Here is a 24,338-nt window from a genome sequence, read left to right as displayed (position 1 = left end):
TTTAGATGCTGGCCAATACAAATCGTACCGATCATTATAGCCTACGGTCCGGTGAACTACAGAAGGTTTGCAAAAGCCACGCGTCACACACGCCGCTCCGACACGGCTGATGATCGTGCAAAATTATTAGCATAATGGCCGTACACGGTGGTGTATGATTAAAGGTTGACGTTAACTTGAATGAACTCCTCTGGCGCCATTTACCAAGCTTGGATTTTCTTTTCTACAGTAAAGTAAAAGGAAACAGATGAAAGATCACCCACTTTTAGCCCTCCTCAATAATGCTGGCACTTCTAACTCACCTCCCGTGTTGGATGAAGTCATTCGGTCATTATTCGCGATCACTTGCGATGAGTTTCGGAACACGTTCCATTTTGCATCGCGCGAAAGTGAACGTAAATCGGGCACCACCCTTTTGGCAATTGCACCCGCGCGCGAGACGGTTGTGCAAATTTAGGAAACCTCGTTTCATTATTTGAAACCGATCGCAATCGCAAACCCAGGGGAACACCATAACGAAACGCGTCAACAGCTTCCAAAACCTAGAAGGAAAGCTAACAGAGAGTGCAGGCCACATCACATCTCTCGTTTTGAAGACATTCGGTCAAATGTTTGCACAGCGTTTATCACGTTGCCGAAAAGATGGAACACTGGGCGCTCCGGTGTTCCAGAAGTGCGCGTACTGCATTAATGGGGAGTTGTTTTTTTTTTTTGGGGAGCGGGGTAGGTCCGATCACACAGCAACATAAACCTTGAACGGTTTCCCTAAAACGTACGTTTTGTGTGTTTCTGCATTGCGTAGTACCGCATACCGCGTGACATAATGCTGGGGACCGAGTGGTCCCCCGGAACGCGCTACACACGAAACTGACCCACAAATGGAACTGTACGCAAACAAAGCCTCAATTAGATGTTTCCCTATTAGTTTAAATTATTAAATTGTCACAGCTAGCCACTGTGAACTGTACGAAACATAGGGGAACTTTCGTACGTGGTGTGTGTTTCTACCATTCTGAATCGAGTGTTTAAAGCATGAAAAAATGTGAAAATTCAGGAAGAAACCAAAAAATAAAAATAATGCTCCGGATAGTATGGCGCCGCGCATGTCAAAATTAAATAGAAAAAATACTTTATCCCACATTCAGTTCCGGAATCTAAATAAAGCACCCGCGCGCATTTCGCACTAATAAACTATCAAACAAAACCAGCGCAATAAAATGCGCTATTACGAGAATGCTGCCATTTTCCACATGTTCGGAGCACGGTACGGTGCAATCATCATCGATGGGAATGCATATTGCACCGCACATTCTACACCCCCCCAACGACACAACGCAATCCCAGACCAGTCGTTCACACCTTCTCTATTCGCCGGTGTGCGATAAGTTTAGTCAAACAGGTGCTAAAGTATTCCATAACAGTTTTCCATTGCATGCACGCCAGGCAGGCTACCTCTCGGTTCCCGGGTGGAAGGATGATTTGCGATTATGATTTGCCGTTTGGCAGTATAATGCTCGTGAAAAGCGAAGGTGTTTGCATGCGAACGTAGCGGGGGTTTGCACTATCTTATTTGGTCGTAAGCGTAGGTACCTTCCTCCATGAACGATCGGGCGCTGAATTTATGGGACAATATTGATGTGCACATTCATCAACGCTTAAGTACCGCGCACCTAAACTGAGGTACTCCACACGCAAAATTGAAAATAACTATACTACATTGCCGCCAAACATTAATAACAGAAGCCAGCGGTTTAATAAAGGGTATGCCTTTTATTACGTCTATAGTTAGCGTAAAAGCGGATGCAGTCCGAGTTCAATTGGGCTGGTGGGGATAGGAGAATACTATGCTCGAAAACAACAAAAAAAAGCTCACACACCCCGTTTCGTCATGCCCGAACGCTACTGTTTTTAGGTTTGTAGGGCTCTGCATGCTACTTCACCTCTTTTTTTACTCGACTATAACCATCGTAACCCATCGCGCCGTGTGGCCCTTCTTTCCCGTCCTTATGCAATCGTTTGCAAACACTTACCATAAAGCTAAATCAAATCGACCCGTTTGGCTGTGTTAGTGTGTGCGGGTGCAGAAAATGCATCCTCCTATCGGATCTGTTACCCGGCCCTTGCATTAACTCGCAGCTCCACTGTCTGTCCAATTGCAAAATGTAACATGCAATAAAGAAACAACCGGCGTGCATTTGATGGTACGCCGCATTATCGCTCCGGTGTGTATGTTTGCAGGATTGACACTGCGGACACACACATACGGGACACAGGATGGTCGCGTGCATCACCACGTTTGGTCGGGTGCAGTTTTCCAAAGTTCAAACCACGACGATGATGATGGGCTAACATCTGTCTGCTGGTGTCGTGCGGTGGGCTTTTGCCTTCCCACACCATCATCAGGGTGGGAATCACGATCCTCGATATATGGGTCAGCTTAAAAGAAGCGCCGAAGAATATGGTTTCGCGTGCGGTTCCTTTCGCAACGACAGTGGAAATGGAGTAACAACTAGTGTTTGGCGGGCTGTAATAGCCTATTTTTCCCTTTTTTTGTACAAACATAATTGCAAATGAAAAACAATTGGTAAACTGTTGTTTGGATTATATCATCATGCTACCTTTGTAAGTTTTATGTAACTCTTGCAACTCTTCATTTTATAAAACATACAGTCAGCAATCATTTAATTACACCAATAACAGAGTGAATAATAAAAAACAAAAAATTCAGTTAAAAAAGTATCTTCCAATCCTTAACATTTGCACTTAATAATCCCTTTTCCCTTTGACACCCCTGTTCAAAACGATCTACGTACAAAAGATCAACCCGATCTATGATCCATTGGCTCCAAAGATCCTAAAGATTCAAGGGCTCCAAAATAAAGGTTATGTTCAGAGTAGACACATGCATATAACGTAGTTATTTCACTTTCTTTTTTCAATGCAGTAGGGAATATCATAAGCCAATTATTACTATAACAAGGTACGACAATTACCTAGGTACCTTTTGAAGGTTCCCTCCCCGTTAACAAAAAAAAAAAAAAGGTACGACAATTCGCTCCAGATGAGATTTGATTCCTGACCGGCAGGTGTATTATAATGAGCGCCTAAAGCACAAGACAATTAAATCTATTGATTAAAAACACTCAAAACTTAACCGAACCTGTGATAATATCTTTAAATACTTCATCTATAAAAGCAATGTGTTTTTTGTTGTTTCGCATAGAAAAAGATAAGAAGTTTTAATGGAATATATTATATAGGTGCATAAAAACAATAAATAAGGATAGAATACCTATCAAACCGGTTTGAGGAAAAAAAAAATGCACGTGAATAAAAAATGCCCACTCACTGGTTTCCACAACTATCGTGGAATGCATGCAGTCACTGTATGGGGAGAAATAGAATGTACTCAACCTTTACGTAGCCAGATTGGTTAGAACCGGCGTTCAGACCTTCGGATGCCGAGACTATGGTATGGCTCAATGTTGATGCAGTTCTCGAGTGGCGTTTTGTGTTTTAAACCGGCTGGGCCACTTTTGGTTGAGTTGTGCGTGAACAAAGGAACCACATCGTCCACCCCTTCGTGGGTATGATTGTAAAAGAGTTTAACTCATTCGTGATTTTACTAGAATTTGGCGGTAAATTTGCTCCAAAGTGCTTTTAACCAGATCAATATTTGACATCCCGCATGGTTGCGGTTTTGTCGCACGCGTACACGATCAACCCTTTTGCGCGCATCAGCTCGTTCGTGCAACGTTACAAGCGATCTCCACAAGCGCGCTACACACAGCTACCATCATCATCGGCGACATCAAATCGCACCACAGCACTAACCGTACGGCCAAAATCGTCACCAAAGTCGCACCGTTTCCTTTAACCCCTTCCACCAGGGGGTTGATTTTGCGCGAGCGCCTTCAACTGCCAGACACCAGTCAGGCCGCGCAACAAACGCCGTTCCCACCAGACTGAAGACACTTTACCCCCGCTACGAAGACGAACACGCAACGCGGCATTTTCTTGCTGGCGGTTCGGTTGCGAGCAATCGAAGCAAAGATCGTGACCATTTTCGCCTTCAATTAAAATCGGTACCTCGTAGCGAACGGTGGTGTGTGGCAGGTTTGTTTTGCGGGAAAAATATCTTCTCGGCGCGACGATCACTGTTCGCGACATTCGGCTGCTTCACACGGAAAGTGTTCTTGCTAATCAATAGCGTAAAGAGTTTCGGCATAGCGTAAATAGCGTAAAGATCTTCGAAAGAACGCACCCCGAAGACGAAAGTGAAACTGATCGTTGTGAGCTTGAAGCTTGCTTTCCTCCCAAAACAGTTACAGTCCAGTGTACGGTTAGAAGTAAAAGTGATAATAAATCGATAATAGGGTTTGTTACCCTATGCCGCGATCGCTCAACCAACAGAAGGATCGCTTAGTTTGGCGCGAGTGAGAGTGAAAAGTGCTCAGTGACATCCGTGGTGTATTTGAAGTTTTACTTTGCATTGCTGCTTCGGCACGGCATAAAGCACAAACAGTGAGAGCAAAAAGCAAGCATTTACCCGTCACCACATCGCTTTCGATTGTGGACCAAGCCCGACTACGCACCAAAAGCCACCAGTCGACCGATTCTTCCCATCCGAAACGTTTGATCCGAACAATCGTTTTTTCTTTAAACAATTTTCCTTTGACGAGTGCGTTTGGAGCTGATCGTATTTTGCAGCGTCTGTGTTTGCGTTTGCGTGTGTGTGTGGTGCCGTGTGTGCGTGTGTGTTCAAAATAAGGAAGTAAGTGAACGACAATCACATCCTTCGTTGTGTTGGTGTGCTTTTCCCCTCGTATGTTACATGTGATTGTATTAAAAAGGGTGGATTCGAATTAACGAACATTCAAGTTTTTAAATTGACCTTCAAACATGCCGTCGTTTACTTTTGATGGGATTTGCGTTGTTCTGCCAACAGGGTGAGGCTGTAGGTGACTGTGTGGCGTTGTTTTCCCACCCGATACCAATGCCATGTTTAAAAACGCTTGAAGACGTTTAGCTTGAGTATCAGACAAACACGAGCAATGTGTGAGCACCGTTTTCCAACTAGCTGTTGAGAACTCATTGTTTCGGTGTGTTTTTGCAGTAATGCACCTTGGTGTCTTGGCATTTTTTTATAATGCTTGAATACCATTAACAACGATAGATAAAGTGTTGTTTAAGTCAAACGTGATCAAAAACCTTCCACTTCGTAAACCTTCAACGATGGAAATTTAACAACTTCGCACATGACGAAGGAACATATGTCGATGGGAACTCCACAATGCGGTGAGAAACAGCAAATGGAAACCAAGCTCCGACGAAAGTGAAATTGTAGATCAAATCAACTTTAAGTTGCGCAACCGAAAGGCCCTCGGCTAGCCCTGATGTTTTAGAGAATGCGGTCCATCCGTCATCGATCCAAAATGGAAACTTACAAAAGAGAGAGAAAAATATAAAAAAATGCCGTACCTAATGTGAAGATTTCATCGGGCAGACAAAAGAGTGCTTCGAATCATCCCTAAAGGACGGTTGCTTCGCCGGTTCAACCAAACCAGTTCCCCGTGACAGTTCGAGGTCTAGGTTGATTAGTTGATCGTCGATCGAATAAACTTCGGCGTTGCCACGCGCAACCAAGCAGGTCTGCCAGTATAATAATCCAAAATGGCATTAAACACCTGCCCCGGGGGTTGCTTTGGTGCGTGTGGTGGTAAACAGATATACAGATGCTAGCTAATATACGCCATCTGCGAGCACTCGATCGTGATCTTGCTAATCCTGTTTAACGGCACGTGAGTTGCTAAAATACTACTGCTGCACACAAAAATAAACAAAAACATTAGACAGTGCCGATTATGTTGCCAGTGTTTAGTGGGACACTGAGATCGATCTGGTCCTGTTACTTTCGCAAAATGTAAAACAAACCTCGCCCATGCGGTTTGCCTCGCTGTCAGACGGAGAACCACTGTGGTCCGGTTTGGTTTAGTTTTTGCTCGTGCACATACCCGTGCCGATTTATCCGCTCGCGGAAAGTAGTACAACTTGTCCTAGGTTTTGTTGCTCAAGTTTTAGCTCACTGAAACGCTAGTGTCTTATAACGAGATGCTCGGTTGGCAAACTTTAATGTACAGCGCCTGCCCAACACACATCCGTCTTAGCTGTGGGAATGTATCGCTGTTTCGTGTGCGTGTTGTGCTTCATCTTTTAGACATAAAACGTCCAAAAACTTCTCCCCCACCACGCATTTCTCGAGGCCATCCGAGCGGTGGATAACTTTACCGGTGAACTTTGGTCTACGGGCTCTGCTAATTCGGCAACCTTCCAACGGTGCCTTCGGTTATCATATCGTTGCTGGCATCCACATGCCTCTTTTGAATTTTCTCAGCCAATCCCAACGTTATTGAAACGACAACTTTCTCCCCGTACGGATTCTTTCGTCGTTTTGTTTGCTTTTCAAGGGTTTTGTCCGAATGCCGAAATAAGGGCCTCGGGAGCAGCATTTATACAGCATTGTATGTGAACGCATCCCACGTAGTGTCTCGATCTCTGCAACGTCGAAAAAGGCTTGTTAAGAGACTCTCGATTTCCGGCCAAACTCCAGTGACGCAAAACGTTGGAGTTCGTCTTCTTTTTGAAACCGTGAAACATGGCGGAGATGTGTGAGCTTTGGAATATTCATGGAATGTTTCGCCGATAGTTGATAGTTTCGTTGACTGTGGAAGTTTGAAACACTGAAGTACGATGCCAACCAAAAACTATTTCATTAATAAGCTTAAACGAGTACACTGCCAAAATCGGGTTTTTTTAAACAAAATATCAATGATCCGTCCCCACGACCCTCAGAGCACAAAGTAACTAGGCACGCAATAAATTGTCGGACAATGAGCAAACCTGTACCGTTTAATGATCGTTAAAATCCGTTTACCAGGTAGTGTAAGATAAATGCATAACTCATTAGCTTTTTATCTTTTAGTTCGTTTTAACCAACAACTAATTGAGTGGCGTTTGGTGGACGAAAATTGGGGTTACTCTATACTGCTTATTCTTTTGTTTCTTTAAAAGACCTTCAATTTCAAAATGCCACCAATCTTTTCGATGGAATCTTCCTTTCACATTCTTAAGCAAGATTTATTCAAAAGAAATACATGTAGTTAAAATAAACTTCATGAAGACTAAGCGGCATTCTCAAAATTTATGTTTAAAAAGAGAAGTAAATCTTCACCTGCTTACTCGCTTACTTATTTTAGAGGTATTTTTTATCGATTATAAAATTTAAAATTATAATTTGTACATGCTATTCCAAGGCTACTACAAAGCGAACAATTAATTGCACGTATATCTCATCATAATGGCATATTGTATGATTTTATGATTGAAAGGTTTATAAAACGAAATACTTCACAGCGGGTGGAATTCTGCACAGTGACATTAAGATTCACCTTTCCAACGCTTTGGAATCTTCCGAGCAGTAAACCGATTTACATAACAAACGCCTGAAGCCGAAAGCTAGGAAAGCCTATTAATTCCGCACAGAAGAACTAACAGGGGAAACAATCTCAATCGTGAACAATCAAAACCTCTGTAATGGCCGTACCACCACAAAACGCTAATTTAAGCGTTCGTGCCAACAAAAAAATAAAACGCGTGAAATATCATTATTGACTCCCGACAAACCGGAAAGCGATCGCTCGCATTACAACATCCTGCAGCTGACTGACTGAGCAGCAATTCACTTTTTCCCTGCAGACATCATCAAACATTTTGCTTCAATCATTCCCATTTTTATTTTCCTTAAACCCTTTCGCATAATTTAGTTCTTCAAGAAACGAAGAATAGCTACGATTACCTCATAGCGAGGCATGGCTATTTTTCAATATTAAATTAGAGACATGAATACCATGAGCAGAATATTTATGAACGAAGATGGCAAGAACACGCCGGTAACGCGCGGCCAATATCTATACAAATAGGCGTGATACCGGCAGGCGATAGGAAAGCATGATTTATCGGAGTAAACACGAACGCCCGAATGTTTCAAGCATTTTTCTGCTACTTCTTCACACAAACATTCCTACTATTTATTCGCCATCGATCATAACTTTTGCCGCACGGCGCGGTTTCATAATATCTTGCGAGGGTCAAAGGAATGGGACAAGACGAAAAGTGCAAGAAAACCGATCAATGGCAACCATAGGAGACGGCAGATCGGTAATGAATGATTTCCCATTTTCACAACAGCTTACAATCGCCACGAAACCATCACGACGTTCCCCTCTCTTCTCGCACGCTCTCCTTATCTTTACCAAACACCCCGTGGGAGCTTTCATTTTTCACCGAAATCGGTCGGAAAACGAATTTCGTGAGATGGACGAAAAAAAAAACATGAAGCAAAACACCGTGCTAAACCGGTCGGTGGTCGTTTGACTCAATCGGTTGCAATCTGCAATGCCGTCGAGGCTACTGCCCCAACAGCACACGGCGAAGGTCAATGCCAGGATGGAGAGTGGATTTAATTTATGCTACGCTTCTTGTAACCTTTCTTTCGATTACGCTTCTCGTCGGTATGATGATCTTTGCGTCACCCACCGTGTTTTGGGCCAGCAGCAGTTTAATCATTCGCAAGGACAATAACTCATTCTCTCTTTCCTGACAGGCAGATCCTGACGCGTACAGTATGGTTGGGCAGAGAATAGCAAACTCTTTACTGAAGAGATCCACCTTTTCGTCGGCTTTGAACGTGCTGCCCAATGAGGCGACAACGGCTACGGCTGCTCTACTAGAGCCCACGATCCAACAGCAGCAGCAGCAGCAGGCGGTAAATGAACAGTTCTCCCATGCCAGACCGTACAGCGATGTGCCGGGTCCGAAGGGATTGCCGATGATAGGGAACTCGTGGCGCTTTGCTCCGATTATTGGTAAGTGTTACAATTTGGGAACATGATGCTCTAATTTTAGAAGATCGTTGGCTATTTAGGGAGCCACAGGTGCATGGCCTTGAAGATTTTTTTGTGAGTATATCTTGGACACCTGCAGATGGTCCTCAATAAAATGTCTGAGTTTTATAAAACTTCCTTTGAATAATTTGAATAATTAATGAGAGAATTCAATACACCTGGCTCCATCCTTATTTGGCGACTTTAACCACCCTTAGCATTTACCGTAGATCATAGACCACATTTAAGTAGGAAACTGGTTTTGTTGGTCAAAAACGTGGAGTGATCTACTGACATCGGACCACCTTCCACAAACCGGATATTTCGTGGCAAATTATCTTCTACCGGTGTCCGCCGGTATCTTATTTTAAAATCATAGCAACCGTACCCATTCAAGGCCACGGTCATCCAGCACCAGCCACACACCATCTTAGCCATCGGTTTGTTCCGCTCTGTAATCTGCGCACAAAACCACGCGGTCCGTCGCATCCCGCCAACAACACTAGACGCTGTCATTCGGTGCCGCACGAACGAGAAAGTCACAAAGAAAGTGAGACTACAGCATGGTCTAGGGAGAGAAAGGGGCCCCGGGGGGGTGCATAGTGACCATGTAACCCTCGAAGTGCTGCAACTCACGGCGTGTGCAACCGAAGCTTGAAAGGAAAAGGAAAATAATCGTTGGCGCCGGTATGTCTGTCCACCGTTCGCAGGAAACGCTGTGCTGTTTTTTATCGCTTTTGTTTTGTCGGGTGGAAGTAACCAGTGCCCGGGATGTGGGTGGTTTCGATTTTGCAATCGACGATCGCACACATCGGTGTTGGAAAATCCAGCGCCGGGCCGCACCGGAAAATGCATCCGCGAGACGTAGTCGTAATGGCAGAAAGCGGTACAACAACGTGAAGCAAACCTCCACCACCGGGGACGATTGATTCCACATTCGATTGCACTCATGTAACGAGTTAGTTATGCGGGTTTTTTGCCTGCGCTTTTGTTCGAAACACATCGCCGAGAAAAGTATGATCCATTTCATTTGATTACCATACGCAGCCTGTTCGATTGAGCTCATTTCACAATCGATTCATTCGTTATTACATCGAACAGTGCCGAGCATGTGGGTTGCCCCGAATGCACCATTCCGAGGCGAATGTGAATTTGATAAAAATGCTCAAATTGCTGAGACAATTAAGTCGACTCCGCACGCGAACAAGATTGCAGCTGTTGCACGTGCTTGCAGTGATTATTGCATTTTAATTTCAGCACTTCTAAATGCAGTATTTTTTTTAACCAGAAAATGCGATAATTATATTTCTTTTTCCATGCGTCACTTGTCGCGACTCGGACTGTCTCCAGTCCCCATTAGGGGACCAGAATCCCCCCATTTCCTTTCTGTTTCGCTCGGTAAACTTGGCAAATCAATTTGCAGAAAATTAAGCAACAGGCAAATATCGTACAAGCCCCACAAAGAAACCCCGCGTTAGTCACAGTGTCCGCGCCTCGTAACGGAACGAATCGCCTGCAAAAAAACTTCAAACATCGATGAGATAACAGCGGCACAGCGCACTGGGGGCCAACCTGAAGTGCCGTGCGAACCATGTTTCACTTGGGTTTTGGTTGAGTCTCGACGGTTTTGTGGAAGTGGCGTGTTTACATCGAAACCTTGCACACAATTGCGTCCACCACAATAATTCACAATGTATGGAGATTCGTCAAGCCTTCTTTCCCATTCGGTGTACTAAATAATGTACTAAAAACTGACCACGGCATCAACACGGTCCGCACGTGTTGTTATTCAATTTCTCTCTCCATTTGGACAGATTTATCGCTTTTATTACTTGAGGTGACAGCATCAAGTGCACTGGTCGGCGCTCAAGAGATCTGGGGAGCAGCCGCAGGAGTTGGCAAACCCGCATAAAAGCCGACAATGAGGTCTCTTCTCACTTCCTCCACTCAGCAGAATACCGTGGTCATGGTTTGGTCATGGAACAATGTCAGACATTACGACCCCGTGGTGCACACTGGCCAGCCCCCAAAACAGATGGTGCTGTTGAAGGCATAATAACTCAACGAGTGGTTTGTCACAAATAAACCACTCATAAAGCGTTGCGCCAGCGGATGGGGAGACGGGAACCACGGGAGATCGAAAGAAATGCACACCACGGATTGTGATTGTGAAATGTGCCACCGGATCGAGAGCCTTCTGTGCCGTTTACGGGTGACCCCGCCGGTACCCGGAGTCCCGCGACTTTGGCACGGTGCACTTACAATGGGAAGCAGTTTACATAATTTCTTGACGAATTTTTGTTTAAACACAGCGACCACAGAGGAATCGGACAGACGATGTCCGTCGAACATCTTCCACTGGACGCTTTATTTGGAGCTGACTGCGTCCTTTTTTTTTAATTTGCTGGTGGAGGGATGCGTTCAATTTCTTCTTTTGTGTGTCGGCGCGTTGTTTACACGGAGATCATGTAATCAGTTGGGGCCGCCGGGTGGTAAGAAAATTGGACTCGGGGTCGAGTACACACACCATGCGTCCCAATGACACAGTTTCCCCCATGGGCTAACGATGCCGGTAGCGTAATTTGTTATCGATTAATCTTACCTTTGGCGAAGATATACCAACGTTGTTTTTTTTTTATTATCGGAAACCCGTACAACATCAGTGACAGGTTGGTATGGGACCGTCTCCAACGGATGCGTAAACCGGGGTCGCTGCAGGTCAAACACCACGATGTTCCGACGAGCCCGTATCAATCAACCCGTACGCCGTCGTTCCCTTGACAAGACGATCATCATTATCTTCAGCCCATCGCACATTAGCCAGCTCATTGACGCCTCTTTCGAAATGGGACTGTTATGAGCTGGGACTGGGATGATTTAAAAGCGCGCGAGACGCGTATAATTATCTTGCCAAATCCTCTTCCACTGGGGGCTGGTGTGACACACAAACGTCATCGCGGTTTTTCTGGAAATCATCAGCGGGTGTACGTCGACAGTGACACGAGTGTGTTAAGCGAGAAGAAAGTGAGAGTGAACCCACTTCAGTTCTTGCTCGACCGTTCGACCCGAAAGCCGCCGTGTGTGTCGGGGCTGCTCTCGAATCGAAAGCCAAGCAAATTTTGCCACCGGCATTTGACGAAATCAATGAGCGGGTCAAACGAGTGGCCCAATGTTGCCCGGACGATGTCCTCGTTCCAAGACTCAGTCCACGCGAAGAGGTCGGCGGCGCATTTGGGCCGGGTCGTCAGTTACCGCACTCAGTAAACGGAATGTTATGTAATTAGACGAATGGCAGAGATTTTAGTTGTACCATTGTGTCGTTGTAACACTTTAAAGAATTAATTCTAGTAAGATAGCGTCACTTTCAAGTCCCTTTTTTCAGACACTTTTATTCAATTTGCTCAGCCTCAATCTCAGACAATGGTATCCAACCAAAAGATAGCACAACCTTCGCAGTGTGATGGCGGAACTTTTAATTCGCACCTTAACCACCTCGCCACCCGAGAATCCTTCCAGCACCGCTTTAGCCGGTTAAAGAAAGCAAATGTGTTAAATATGCATATTCTTACCTCATCCCAAACCCGAGTCGTGTACAATTACCTTCGCGTTAGCAAAGAAGCTGTTTAAAAGGCAGCCATTAGCAGAACGCCCTAACCTCAACACGTGGCCCAAGTCGTTGAAGAAACGGGTGTATACTATCGCACCAAACGGTCCCCCTCCCCCAGTCGTGTCAACAAGCGTTGGCAGTGTGCGATGGTGGCATTTGGCAATTATCTGTAAAGACCACACCACCGGAATGGTTACTTATATCCCTCCGGCACAACGCTTCAATCTTTTCAAGCACTCGCGGCAAGCAAAGGTGTGTCACCGCTGTTATGCCCTGTCGCGCAGAGACCGCGAGAGGCTCTACTTGTCTGGTGCCCCTCACCTGCCTCCCAATCCCGGGGGGTTTGCCGAAATGCTGCCCACAGGATTGGCATATTTTACGATTTTTGTATAAAGCCAATAGAAAACCACACAACCAACTATCTACGAATGTTAGCAACGTTCTTGCGTCAGATTTCGTCAGCCGGAGTTGTGTTTTACAAATTGGGTGGCAAAGGGAGCTTATTTTTTGGCTGTTGTTTTAGTGACTAATTGTTTTTTTTACAAAACGAAGAATTGCTTCATCTAATGAGTGTTGCTTTTTTTTGTTTTCTTACATAATTCACGCACGTCCCACACACAGTTTCTAACTAATTTCTAATTGCAAAGCGATTTGCAGCATTTTTCGGCGGAATTAAGACCGCCTTTTTTTACTAAACATACTTCCTTGAAGCCTTCATGGACGAAAGGGCGAACAAAAAATTGTCCAAATAGCTTGAAACATTGGTTTCAACATCCACCATGACGCAAATAGACAACTAATTGACTACACGCAGCATGAGCATGTTTTAACAGTGTCTAACCACGGACACCAGCAGCAACGCGTTAAGAAATTTAATTCAATTCCATATTTGCACCGACCATTTAGCACCCAAAGTTTAAAACGGATAGCCTGCCCAGGAACACAGTATTAACACCCTCTTTCCACGCACGGCTTTGTAATCTGTGCAAAAACAAAACAAAAAAGCGCGAAGAAATTATTGTTGCCACATACAATTGTCCCCTTTTCCATCCAGTGCCATCACACACTGTTGCGTGGCGAAGGGCGCTCCGAAAATGGGTGAATCTTTCGTTCGGCTTGTCGGACCCAACCCGAAAACATAACGCGCGTATAGTTTATTTTCCACAATATTATGTGTAAAATGACCGCCCGCTGGTTGGCGTTACATCGGGTGGCTCCAACAAGCCGACCGTGTTCGTGTCCGGCGTACATACGACAGCATTGCTTCCTGTGCTGCCATGCTGGGCTCTCCCCCAGTGCTGTGATGATCCCACGGTCTCTAACACCTAATGCCGGTACACTTCTTGCGTGTGTATGCGTGGTGTGCCAGGTGTTGTGCGCGGGTTTAGATTTCCAATTTGTGGTCGCGACCACAAACACGCATTAATTAGCATAATGCCGGTGGAATACTAACCCGACCCCCGGCACGCAGTTTGCATCCTACGCCTTTTTTCTGCCTCCGATAATGTGATCGTACTTCGCGATGGTGCGGTGTGTCACGCGACTTGGAAGTACTTATCGGAATCTTTAGCAATCCACCTATGAGGAGGCTCTTTTGGTAGCTTTCAATATAAAAAAAGAATGTAGTAATAGTTCCAATCTCGAACGGGTCAATTTAATGACAGTATCTTGATTCTTGTTCATCTAAATAACAACGAAAAAAAGCAACCATGAAGAGAAGTATCCCTTGATCGCATCATTAGACGAACTTAACTCCTGTTTGCTGTTCTTCTTCGCTCGTTAAGCGACGTTTTTACGGCTGTCGCTTTGAAGATAGTTCATGACCATTGTGAACTTCAACGAGCGCGCTTCACAGAAGGAAGAGTGCAAATACTTTGGCAAATTAAACACTTTACGTTTCATCCGCGGCAAACGGACCACAAGGTTGTTGAGTGGAAAGTAAAATAGTGAAACCATGCACGGAGTGTGGCATTAAGTGGCCGCTCCTCCTCCTATGAAATTCCCCATCTAAACATTCCCCCATTCCCGGGCTCACCCACAGGTCAGTACAAGATCGAGGATCTGGACAAGGTGATGCAGGATCTGCACCGACAGTTTGGGCGCATCGCGAAGGTAAACGGACTGATCGGACATCCGGACCTGCTGTTTGTGTTCGATGCCGACCTCATACGGGACACGTTCAAGAAGGAGGAAGTGCAACCACACCGGCCGGCGATGCCTTCGCTTCGGAACTACAAATCGAAGCTGCGGAAAGATTTCTTCGGTGACAACATGGGGCTGATCGGTGTGTAAGTATCTCACCAGCAGTGGCGTTACCTTTCCCACAACTCATTACAATTTCCTTTTTTTTTAGTCATGGCGAAAAATGGGACGCCTTTCGGGCGCAAGTCCAGCAGGTGATGCTGCAACCATCCACCGCAAAAAAATACATCGCACCGTTAGACGAGATATCATGCGATTTCATGGACAGGTAGGCTTCTAGTTTTTTTTTGTTTCGCGTCCTAAGTCGAGATAGCGCGATCCGAAAGGCCAACGTTTGCGTTTCAACATTCGTTGTGATCTTTCGCGTGCAGCCTCTGCCTTACTAAAACCCCAAAAGAGATCGCAGAGATCACCCTCGCAGGTCAAACCTTGATCATCGTTGGAAGAGGTCCCAAAGTCAGCAAGTTTTAACTGTTACGGCACTTGACTGCAGACAGCTTGAAACGAGTCTTTAGAAGACAGAAGATCGGTTGGTAACAATTTTGGGTTGTATTTTTGTTATTGTTAGGAAAACTTGTTTTGCTTAGTCTTACGTCATTGGCACAACCAACACACACTCAACTGTGGGCACGATGCATTTGGAATTTTTGAACCGGTTTGAACTACATGAGGAGTTTTGTGACTTTGTCGAAAAGTTCTAGACGGTGTGATTTTTTGTTTCGAAAAGACCAAGCATTTGCCATCATAAAAATGTTTTTCCCAATTCTCCGCCATGCATCATTCTTCATGCTCCTCCCACCTCCTCCGAAACGTATACGCGCGAAAGTTGTTTGCGAATTCGTTTCGTATGAATAATTAAGTTTCCTTGAGTTTCAAGTCAATGCATTCATTTCCTACCCGGCAGGATCCAAGAGATGCGTGACGAAAATAACGAGCTCCCGGGAGATTTTCTGCACGAGCTGTACAAGTGGGCGCTAGAGTGTAAGTATACCCATTACGCTTCGATTATCCGATTTAAGGCTAACATAGTCTAGAGGCTAATTCAAACAAGGACACACCCGCTAGCCTTCTCACGCTTAAAAGCAAAGAGGATTAATTACGCCAGCTTTTCCTACAATTTTAGTCAATTTTCAGTCATCCTACTCGTCCGCAGGCGTAACAAAAAAATCAAAATCTGAGCTGTTCCATTCTTACTAAATTAGCAGCTTTGCAGAAATAATGCTTGTCTGTTTCGTTTATGAAAAAGTTTATAGCTTATAGTTTACGGATTTTCCTATCGCCCCGCACAGCAATCGGACGAGTGGCACTCGACACACGTCTCGGCTGTGTGTCGAAGGATGGCAACGACGAGTCGAAGCGCATGATTAATTCCATCAACACCTTCTTCTGGACCGTGGCGGAGGTCGAGCTGCGGATGCCAATCTGGCGCATCTACGAGACAACGGCGTACAAAAACTACATCGGTGCTTTGGACACATTCCGAGAGTAGGTCCCATCCACGCCCTGATCGATCGGCCACCACACCCTGATGCGTGTCATCTAACGTTTCTTTGCATTTCATTTTCAACCAGACTTTGCATGCGGCACATCAATATCGCTATGGAGAAGATGAATAGCAGCACCGAGCAGAAGAGCGAGGAGTGTATCTCGCTCGTCGAGCGAATTCTACAAAAGACAAACAATCCAAAAATTGCGGCAGTCCTTGCGCTCGATCTGATTATGGTTGGCGTGGATACGGTAAGCAGTCAAGTGGATGGGTAATGGTATTTTTTTTCCTTCTCCTCATTGTGGCCCCGTTTGCTTTTCGCCAGACATCCGTTGCGGCGACGTCTACGATTTACCAGCTCAGCCAAAACCCGGACAAGCAGGAGATCCTCTTCAACGAGATCAAGCGCAGTATGCCGTCGCCGGACACAAAGTTTACGATATCGATGCTCGAAACCATGCCTTATCTAAGGGCCTGCATCAAGGAAACGCTGCGGTAAGTTGATTTTCATCGCACACATCCTTGTGTGTAGCGGGCTGGAAAGTGAAATTGCACTATCGTCTCATTCCAGAATGTATCCGGTTGTTATCGGAAACGGGCGCAGCTTACAGACAGATGCCGTCATCGGCGGTTACCATATACCGAAGGGGGTAAGGAACCATGTCAAATCCCTTGGCGATAAGAAGACTAATTTAAGGTTTTACCAATACGCCTTCACATCATTTCATCTTCAGACGCACGTTATATTCCCCCATCTGGTTGTTTCGAATCTGGAACAGTATTTCCCGGAACCCGATCGATTCATTCCGGAGCGATGGCTGAAGCGGGGTGAGCTTAAAGAACATTCCGGTTGCCCACACGCCGGCCAGAAGATTCACCCGTACGTGAGCTTGCCGTTCGGCTACGGACGGCGGACCTGCATCGGTCGACGGTTTGCCGAATGCGAGCTACAGATACTTCTCTCCAAGGTATGTTGCGCGTGCAAGTTACAATTATCGCGAAGAAACAATACAGAAGACACTGTCTTACGGGTTGCCTACCTTCGGGCGGTTTTCTCTGAAACGCTTCGTTACAGCTCTTCCGGCGGTACCAGGTAGAGTACAACTACGAGAAGCTTACGTACAAGGTGAACCCCACCTACATTCCCGATAAACCGCTGAAATTTAAGCTAACCGAACGGAGCAGCTAGGGGAAGGCTATAGGGAAGTATCGGTATCGGATCACGCGCCAGTATCGAACAGCATTATTCTAAGGCAAGTTGTACATAAATCGGTAAATGTTAAATAAAGTACGATAAAGACATTAGACTGCTGCTTATTGTTTGACATTGGGCGGAAGCTTGTGCGTAAGAAATCGTACAGATGAACACCATCTAAAGGAGGAGTGTTTGAATGTCTGGTGGTACTCACTATTTTGCGGAATCGTTCAGCTGATACTCGTTGCTGCGACAGAAGCACTCCTGCACGCCAGAATCCGACCACAGTCTTTTCATCGCTAATAGCAGATCCTCCGAGAATGGTTCTGTGTCGTGCATCCGCTGTACTACGTCGAACACCATCTTTGCGTCACACTGTGCAGATAAATTGAGATGTGAGAATAGAACGATCGTAAGCGTCTAGCATTGAACATTTTGTGGGCTATTCGTCATATGATAGAGTAAAAAGTATTCCGCGTACAGCGACAGCACATGTAGCCCTACAGCAGATCTAGGCGAACCAGTTCCAAACCACACGAAGGATAAACGGTAAGCGTATGCAGCGCAACCCCGTTCGCACCACGTGTTCCGACATCCACGAACGAACGCATCTTCTTCTCGGTGCGACGATGTCCTTCCGCTTCTTCCGCTTGGGATCATCTACGAGCGAGGTGAAAAACCACAAAAACCGAATTCGAAACTCGCCGTTGACGTTCTCCGCACTTGCCACACCGTATACAACTGAAGCGCAATCAACCGTTCTGTTGGCACACGACACGGTGTTGGTTTGCAGCACACCTAGCATAACCGCAGCCACGGGACTCCGATTTCCGCGGAACATCATCGCGGTGTGAAGGAACCGTGCGTACAGTTTACGGTGCCATGTCAACAGTAGCGACCGATTGGGAATTGAAATCACGTACGATTAAATGTTTCTGTACACCCGCTGAAGTCAGGCATCAAAATGATTGATTTTCAATGACACCCCGTGTCATGGGGGTAATGCCGCCAGCCTCCTCGCTAGTCAATTCGCCAATTCGGATGGGGGGATGGATGCATATCGCTAAAATCAAAACTATGGGACAGAAATAGCACAGGTGATTAACTAAAAATACAGCGCCTTACCTCCCGTTCGTTATTGCCGAACGCAATGCTAAGGTTTGGCATCGCTCGCAGTATTGCAACTAGTGATTGTATCGTGTTGCTGTACACTACTGGCCTGTACTGTTTGAAATCCTCTGACGTAAAGCCACTTTCGTGAATAATTCTGCAAGTAGAAAACGGGAAAGTAAAGGTGTGAGAACATTTGTCACTCAAAACCGCAATAACATCGGGTTTACATGCACGGTTTTGACAGGTACTTCGCGCAGGGCTTAATTTATTGTGATAGCGCTACAAATATTCAACAAAATCTCATACGAGGCGTGTATCGGTATATTGCTAACTAAAAATAACGTATTGGTGGTTGAATCTTTCAAGAGGTCAGCGTAAATATCGGGAAAATGCTTTTGTTCAAACACTTTCACCAAGTGAAGGATTGTAGCTTGTTTGCTCGTTTGCACACTTAACGTAACTGCTGCTTATAGACTGTCCTTCATTGAACTAGAGAACAACAAAAAATCAACCCTGCAACTTGAAGAAATGTAGTATCGAGGGTGGGTTAGATCATGTTTTGAACATACAAAAAATAGAAAGAAAACTCTCAGACCCTTCAAGAACTATCTCTACCTTACCATTTTTCTTCGCAAGCGCTCTCGACACAAGCACGATTGGAGATGATAAAAAAGTTAGAAAATAGTTCGTTTCACGTATCCTGGGAAGAAGTAAAGCAAAGCTCCTGTAAGCTGCTTCAAGACGAACGCGACAAAAACACACCCACCGATCGAGCACGATCCAGCGGAATGGAAATGGAAAATGTCAACCGCGTGGAGTCGTCGCGCCAACACTGCTGACAAGACAGAGGGATGAAAACCGGGGGCACATAAAGCATCGAACGGCGAAAAACAGTTTAGCATCGCCAGGCAAGTCAACAAAACAAAGGTTTCTTCTTTGTGCGAACTTTGACATCGGAACATCACTGAAAGCAGCACACGCACACACAAAATCACCAACACATCCCACTATCGAAAGGGGATGATGTTGGGGTTGCATGTCAAAATCGATAAAAAAAACAACCATTTGGCGACGGCTCCCGGGAGCCAACGATTGTTATTTCCTTATTTGATTTTTGTTTTTCCGTTCCACACGCGGTCCTGGGTGCGGTATGTGTGTGTAGCGCCCTGGGAAAGCGACCCACTGGCTGTAGCTGTTTCAATGTAACACCGAAACAAGTTTCAGTTAAATATTCCATATTCAACGACCATGGTTGAGCCGGGGCAGACACAACAACCTAGGCTGTGACGGGGGGAGAGCTATGGCCGTTGAACATTGGAAGAAATAATATACGATCGCATGTGAATCATATTCACTCGTGCCGTGTTTCTTTCACGTGCGTTTTTGCGCCACTTGCCGCAAAGAGTGGAAAGAGAGATAGTTTTATACGGGGTTCAAGCGAGGGTGTAAAGACAAAGCAATATTTCGTACTGAAAAGTTCAACAAGGACAAAAAAACCCTCCTTCACGACAAAGGGATATAAAGCCAGGACGGAGCTCATTAAAGATTCAACAGCAAAAGAAACTGTCTGCGAGTGCGAGTGGAAGGAAGTGCACTCAATATTGTTATTGTTCTTAAATTATATCAAATGGTTATATTTTCATTGCATGGAATAGAATGCCAACACTTACTTCATCTGTTTAACGATTGTACTTTTTCCCGATTCACCAGCGCCTGAAAGTAGATAAGTAAAACAATGCAAGTTAGAATAAAATATATGAACCGGGTTGCTAAGATTAATTTGGAATAGATTAGAACAACAGCTTGGGATTAATCAAAGAATGGTCGACAGAAAATTAATACTGCAGCTGTAAAATAAGGCATGATTAATTTGCATTCCCGCGATATTACACTCCAAACAGGGTTAAAAATACTTTAAAATAATCAAATTTACGTGTTCCTATCCTAACAACATACTCCACCACGGGGATCGGACCACCACACACCAAAGGTTTCGTCGGACGCGCTTTGCATTATTAAAACTTCATCCGCAAGTGTGCCATAAAAAGCTCTCCCAACCAGAGTGGAGCTAATATGAGCTGAGTGGCGAACAAGAAATGAAAATTTTCCATCAACGCAAAGCCTGCATACCAGCAAAGAACAGGCCTTCAAGAATGTATTCCACTGATATAAGCTACAAAACAAAAAAACACTTTATCTAGCACCATTGTGATTGCACTTGAATTTGTGATCGTAAACCAAGTGCCAGAACACGCGAGAGGGCAGCAGCGAGATTGTATTGCGAAATTTTACTTCAACAATAAATAACTCGCACGACGAGGGAAAAAAAATGCACACACAATCCCATGAAAACGCGTGAATTGACGTCATTCGGGCTGATCAATGGTTCGAATTTTCCCTCTTCCAACTCTCCGCGTCTTCCTTTCCAATGCACACCGCGTTCTGCTTGGTGTTTCACCGGCTTTGTCTGTATGTGAACATAGCAGCATCCCATTCATGCAGTGTGTAATGTGGGACGGTGGGATGAAAAGTTTTGCAAACAGCAGAGCTTCCGAAAAGACCGATTCTACCGGGTCGGAGAAATGAATGTGATCAGGGCGCGCTAAAACGACCGGACGCTACTGCCGTAGCCCCCGTAGACGTAAGGGCTGGGGGTTGAGATAAATATTTAAACAGACGATTTCACCCGCTGGCCAGAGAAATAATAGTAACACAATACCATCAAGCACCACCAAGAAGAAAAACAACGGTTATCGTTGCACACCATTCAAACGGGCGAAGAAGGAAACTGTTCTTAATCGTTGCGCCATCTAGCGGGAAATTGGCGAAAGTGTTCTTTCTCGCCCGAAGTGGTACGGCGGGAAGATAACCCAGTTAGCAAGCGGACGCGTGGAGGCTGTAAGTGTTTTCCAATTGAAAACACCGACTCCACACCACGAGGGCGCTGCTTTTGAGCGCAAAACAGCAATTCTACACCACCACGGTACGAATTGTTTATAATAACGCTGAATGAAACAGAGTCTGGAAGGCCAATTCCGGATACATGGGCCGAGCAGCAGTAGTGGCGCTCGTGGTACGAGTCCTCAGCACCGATCGTTCCGATATATATTTGGGGTTAGGGTTATATTTAGAAAATCACTGTTCACCAATGCATCGAACATGGTTATGGGATAAACCCCTCTGTCGGGAGGTGAATCGTATCGGTAGCCGGGGGTGAGATCACGGCATACCCTTAACCGAATCGTTCCATTTCGATTGGAAGTAATCCACTCTGGCGAATAAACCAATCACCGATCGGGTGCAAAGTGGGAAACATAGTTTGTAGCTACATTGTATCATCGGCATGCACGAGAACTCGCTTTTTTAAGCATGTTGTTAAAATCAATGTTGGCCCCATGCCAAAACACGGATGTTAACTAATTCAAAGTACATTAATTATGACACGAGATACGTGATGTTCTCAATCCCCCCTTTTTTATGGCATCCCATCTCAACAATGAAACCGATTTAGAACGGACCATAAAAAAGGAGAACTTCATACAATATTCACACCGTTCTCGCCCTCGCCATACATCCTTACCGAGCAGTAACAGTTTGATGTCCTTGGCCGCCTGGATACCGTCCTCCTTGAGATTACGCTCGATCAGGCGGCTCCTAGCGGCGGCAGCCCGTTCCTCAGCCGACTGTGCGCACCCCATAATGCGTATCGCTTCCGTGCAGAACGTTTTGAAGGTTTGTTGTCGGTTCGGCCAAAAAGGTTTGGCCAAACGAAAATCACAGCTTTGAAATTTGGAAACTTATGTATACCGGCCCGGGGGCAGGCTGGCACTATCGCTTCTAAACCGCGCTCGCTACTGGATCGATCGCGGAACTTTGGCTGAATCGTTGCTGGGTGAAGAGCTGCGACGGATGCTGCGCTGTATTCGCTTTGCTGTGGGGTTTAGCCACTCCCGGAGCCACACTATAATGCCACACACCACCGGCACACCGTCGGGTGTGTGCTGCGACGACACTGCTAACGCACGCGCAATGCTAACACCGAAAACTTATACGCTAGGCACCGCAAGCCCACCAGAGAGTTCTGCCAGTGAACACTTTCCTTCGATCGCACACACCGCGCACGTGTCGATCCGTTCGCTTCACTTTAACCGGCGCCGTGTTTTGTTATGAGCTACAATTTTCTAAAAATTTGAAATGTGAAAATTTGTCGCAGAAAGGATTAGTATTGCAAATAATAAGCGAGTTCGGCTTAAATGGAGTTCAAAAGAGAGTTCCACGTCACAAATTACTATCGTTGCACAGTATTTCACTGCTCTGTTCAGTTCAACAACAGCAATAAAGTGTCTCTACGCGTGTAGCAAACAAGGGATTGTTTTATGACACTTTAAAACCACCAAACAACATCCCATTTGCAGTCCAATAATACCACCACCTTCTGCAGAATCTACGCCATGTTTTACGATCGCACACACAGACAAACACTTGAGCTGTCATAAAATCCGGAAAAAACATTCTCTTGTCTCGTTTCACACCAACCACAACCATAGGATCACGGACCCTTGCCTGGTGTCCTTTTACGCAGGACGGACGATACAAAAGGACGACATTCGATACCAATTGTGTGCGTGTGTTTCTTGTTTTGCGAAAATGGTTGTTTTCTCTGTGTTTTTCTCCATTCCCGCCGCACTGTAGTAAACTGTTTTTCATCTTCAGAAGATTATGATTTGTTCACCACCTTACACTTCACTTCACTGCAAACTGTTTATCGGGTCCGTTCCGCTCACAGCGTCACCGGACTATGAGGTCAGACGAGTTCGTACGCAGCGGTGTGGGAGCGCGATGGGAAAACCCATCACCCATGCTTATGGGCGGGTGTCACTGGACACCGGACCGCAACCAGTCAAGCCGTAAATGATGACGATGATGTGATGAAACGCTGTCGAAAAATTTGCCACTTGCTCGGGGAAATGCTCTCTCCGCTACTATCGGCATCCCACTACGGGGTAGTCACTACCAAAAATAACCACTTCCACCCACCCCGGCTGTGCGACTCCCCTCACCAAAGAAAGATCCTTTTTCGCCGGCTCTTTTCGGCTGTATGGCCATTAATGAATGATTTATTGATGTCCATTCCGGTCCGGCGTTGTGCGGGAAAGAGCAAGGATATAATGCCGACTGTGGCAGAAATACGGATTCGGTCACACAGGGGGATAGGGGGCTTTTATCTCAAGTGCGATATCGATTAACGAAGCATGATGTGGTTGATGATGATGGAGTAGCTTTCGATTCCTGCCATTTTGGGCGAGAAACAGTTGTGCTTCCTCCATTTAGAAATATAAAACGATTGCAATATAAACATATGTCCAAATTTCCCATTTTTCAGAATAATTCTCTCTTCGCTTAAAAGAAGGCCGTCATATGGAGAAAAGATCCTTACAAGATTATATCTTCGTTCGTACCAAACAACTAACTACAAACAGGTAAACGCAATTAAAAACAACCCTGAAGCATCCTCTTACCACATCAATTATACAAGGCGTTAGCATGCCGTGCCTTCATCGTTTCGTTTAACCTAAAAACTTCACCCAATCAATAACCATTTTAGGGCGAGTTCTTTGTTTCCCCCCGTCAGGTCAACGCTGCCCACCTCTGCCCCTCTAGAAACACACCATCGACAGACAGAAGAAGTCACCACAAACCAAACTTAGGGGCTGAGCTTACCAACCTGTTTCGCGTGCCAAAAGACACGTCACATTTTCGAGGCTCAAAACAACAAACTTGGTGGGACCGGGG

General features: G+C 45.4%; 2 protein-coding genes across 4 annotated transcripts in view; one reads left to right on the top strand and one right to left on the bottom strand.

Annotated features, from left to right (window-relative positions):
* The window catches only part of LOC128302329 (G protein alpha o subunit), a 51,496-nt gene that overhangs the window by 11,696 nt on the left and 15,462 nt on the right, over window positions 1–24,338 (bottom strand). The window contains exons 1-4 of one of the 3 annotated variants that reach the window (XM_053039125.1): window positions 22,126–22,639; window positions 20,216–20,258; window positions 18,558–18,699; window positions 17,647–17,807 (exon numbers count right to left, since the gene is read on the bottom strand). In XM_053039125.1, the coding sequence (XP_052895085.1) occupies window positions 17,647–17,807; window positions 18,558–18,699; window positions 20,216–20,258; window positions 22,126–22,243 (464 nt within the window). In that variant the 5' untranslated portion in view covers window positions 22,244–22,639. Of the gene's footprint in view, window positions 1–17,646; window positions 17,808–18,557; window positions 18,700–20,215; window positions 20,259–22,125; window positions 22,640–24,338 lie in introns of those variants that run through there. The other 2 variants (XM_053039127.1, XM_053039126.1) reach the window with 2 other exon arrangements.
* Window positions 8,684–17,450, top strand: LOC128302328 (probable cytochrome P450 49a1). Its single transcript, XM_053039124.1, has 10 exons — window positions 8,684–8,924; window positions 14,591–14,837; window positions 14,903–15,019; window positions 15,656–15,732; window positions 16,041–16,236; window positions 16,323–16,488; window positions 16,563–16,732; window positions 16,809–16,887; window positions 16,972–17,205; window positions 17,313–17,450. Exons 1-10 carry the CDS (start codon window positions 8,684–8,686, stop codon window positions 17,424–17,426), a joined length of 1,641 nt encoding a protein of 546 aa, XP_052895084.1. The 3' UTR covers window positions 17,427–17,450.

Source organism: Anopheles moucheti, chromosome 3, assembly GCF_943734755.1.
Source record: "Anopheles moucheti chromosome 3, idAnoMoucSN_F20_07, whole genome shotgun sequence".
Lineage (NCBI taxonomy): Eukaryota > Metazoa > Arthropoda > Insecta > Diptera > Culicidae > Anopheles > Anopheles moucheti.
Note: the sequence above shows the minus strand (reverse complement) of the source record. Positions and strands in the feature narration are given on the sequence as shown.

Bases quoted from the DNA above. Each gene is read 5' to 3' on its own strand.
- LOC128302328 (XM_053039124.1), top strand. From the start codon at position 8,684: ATGGTTGGGCAGAGAATAGCAAACTCTTTACTGAAGAGATCCACCTTT. The intron at 16,888-16,971 runs GTAAGGAACCAT...TTTCATCTTCAG, and splicing joins GTTACCATATACCGAAGGGG to ACGCACGTTATATTCCCCCA. The intron at 17,206-17,312 runs GTATGTTGCGCG...GCTTCGTTACAG, and splicing joins TACAGATACTTCTCTCCAAG to CTCTTCCGGCGGTACCAGGT.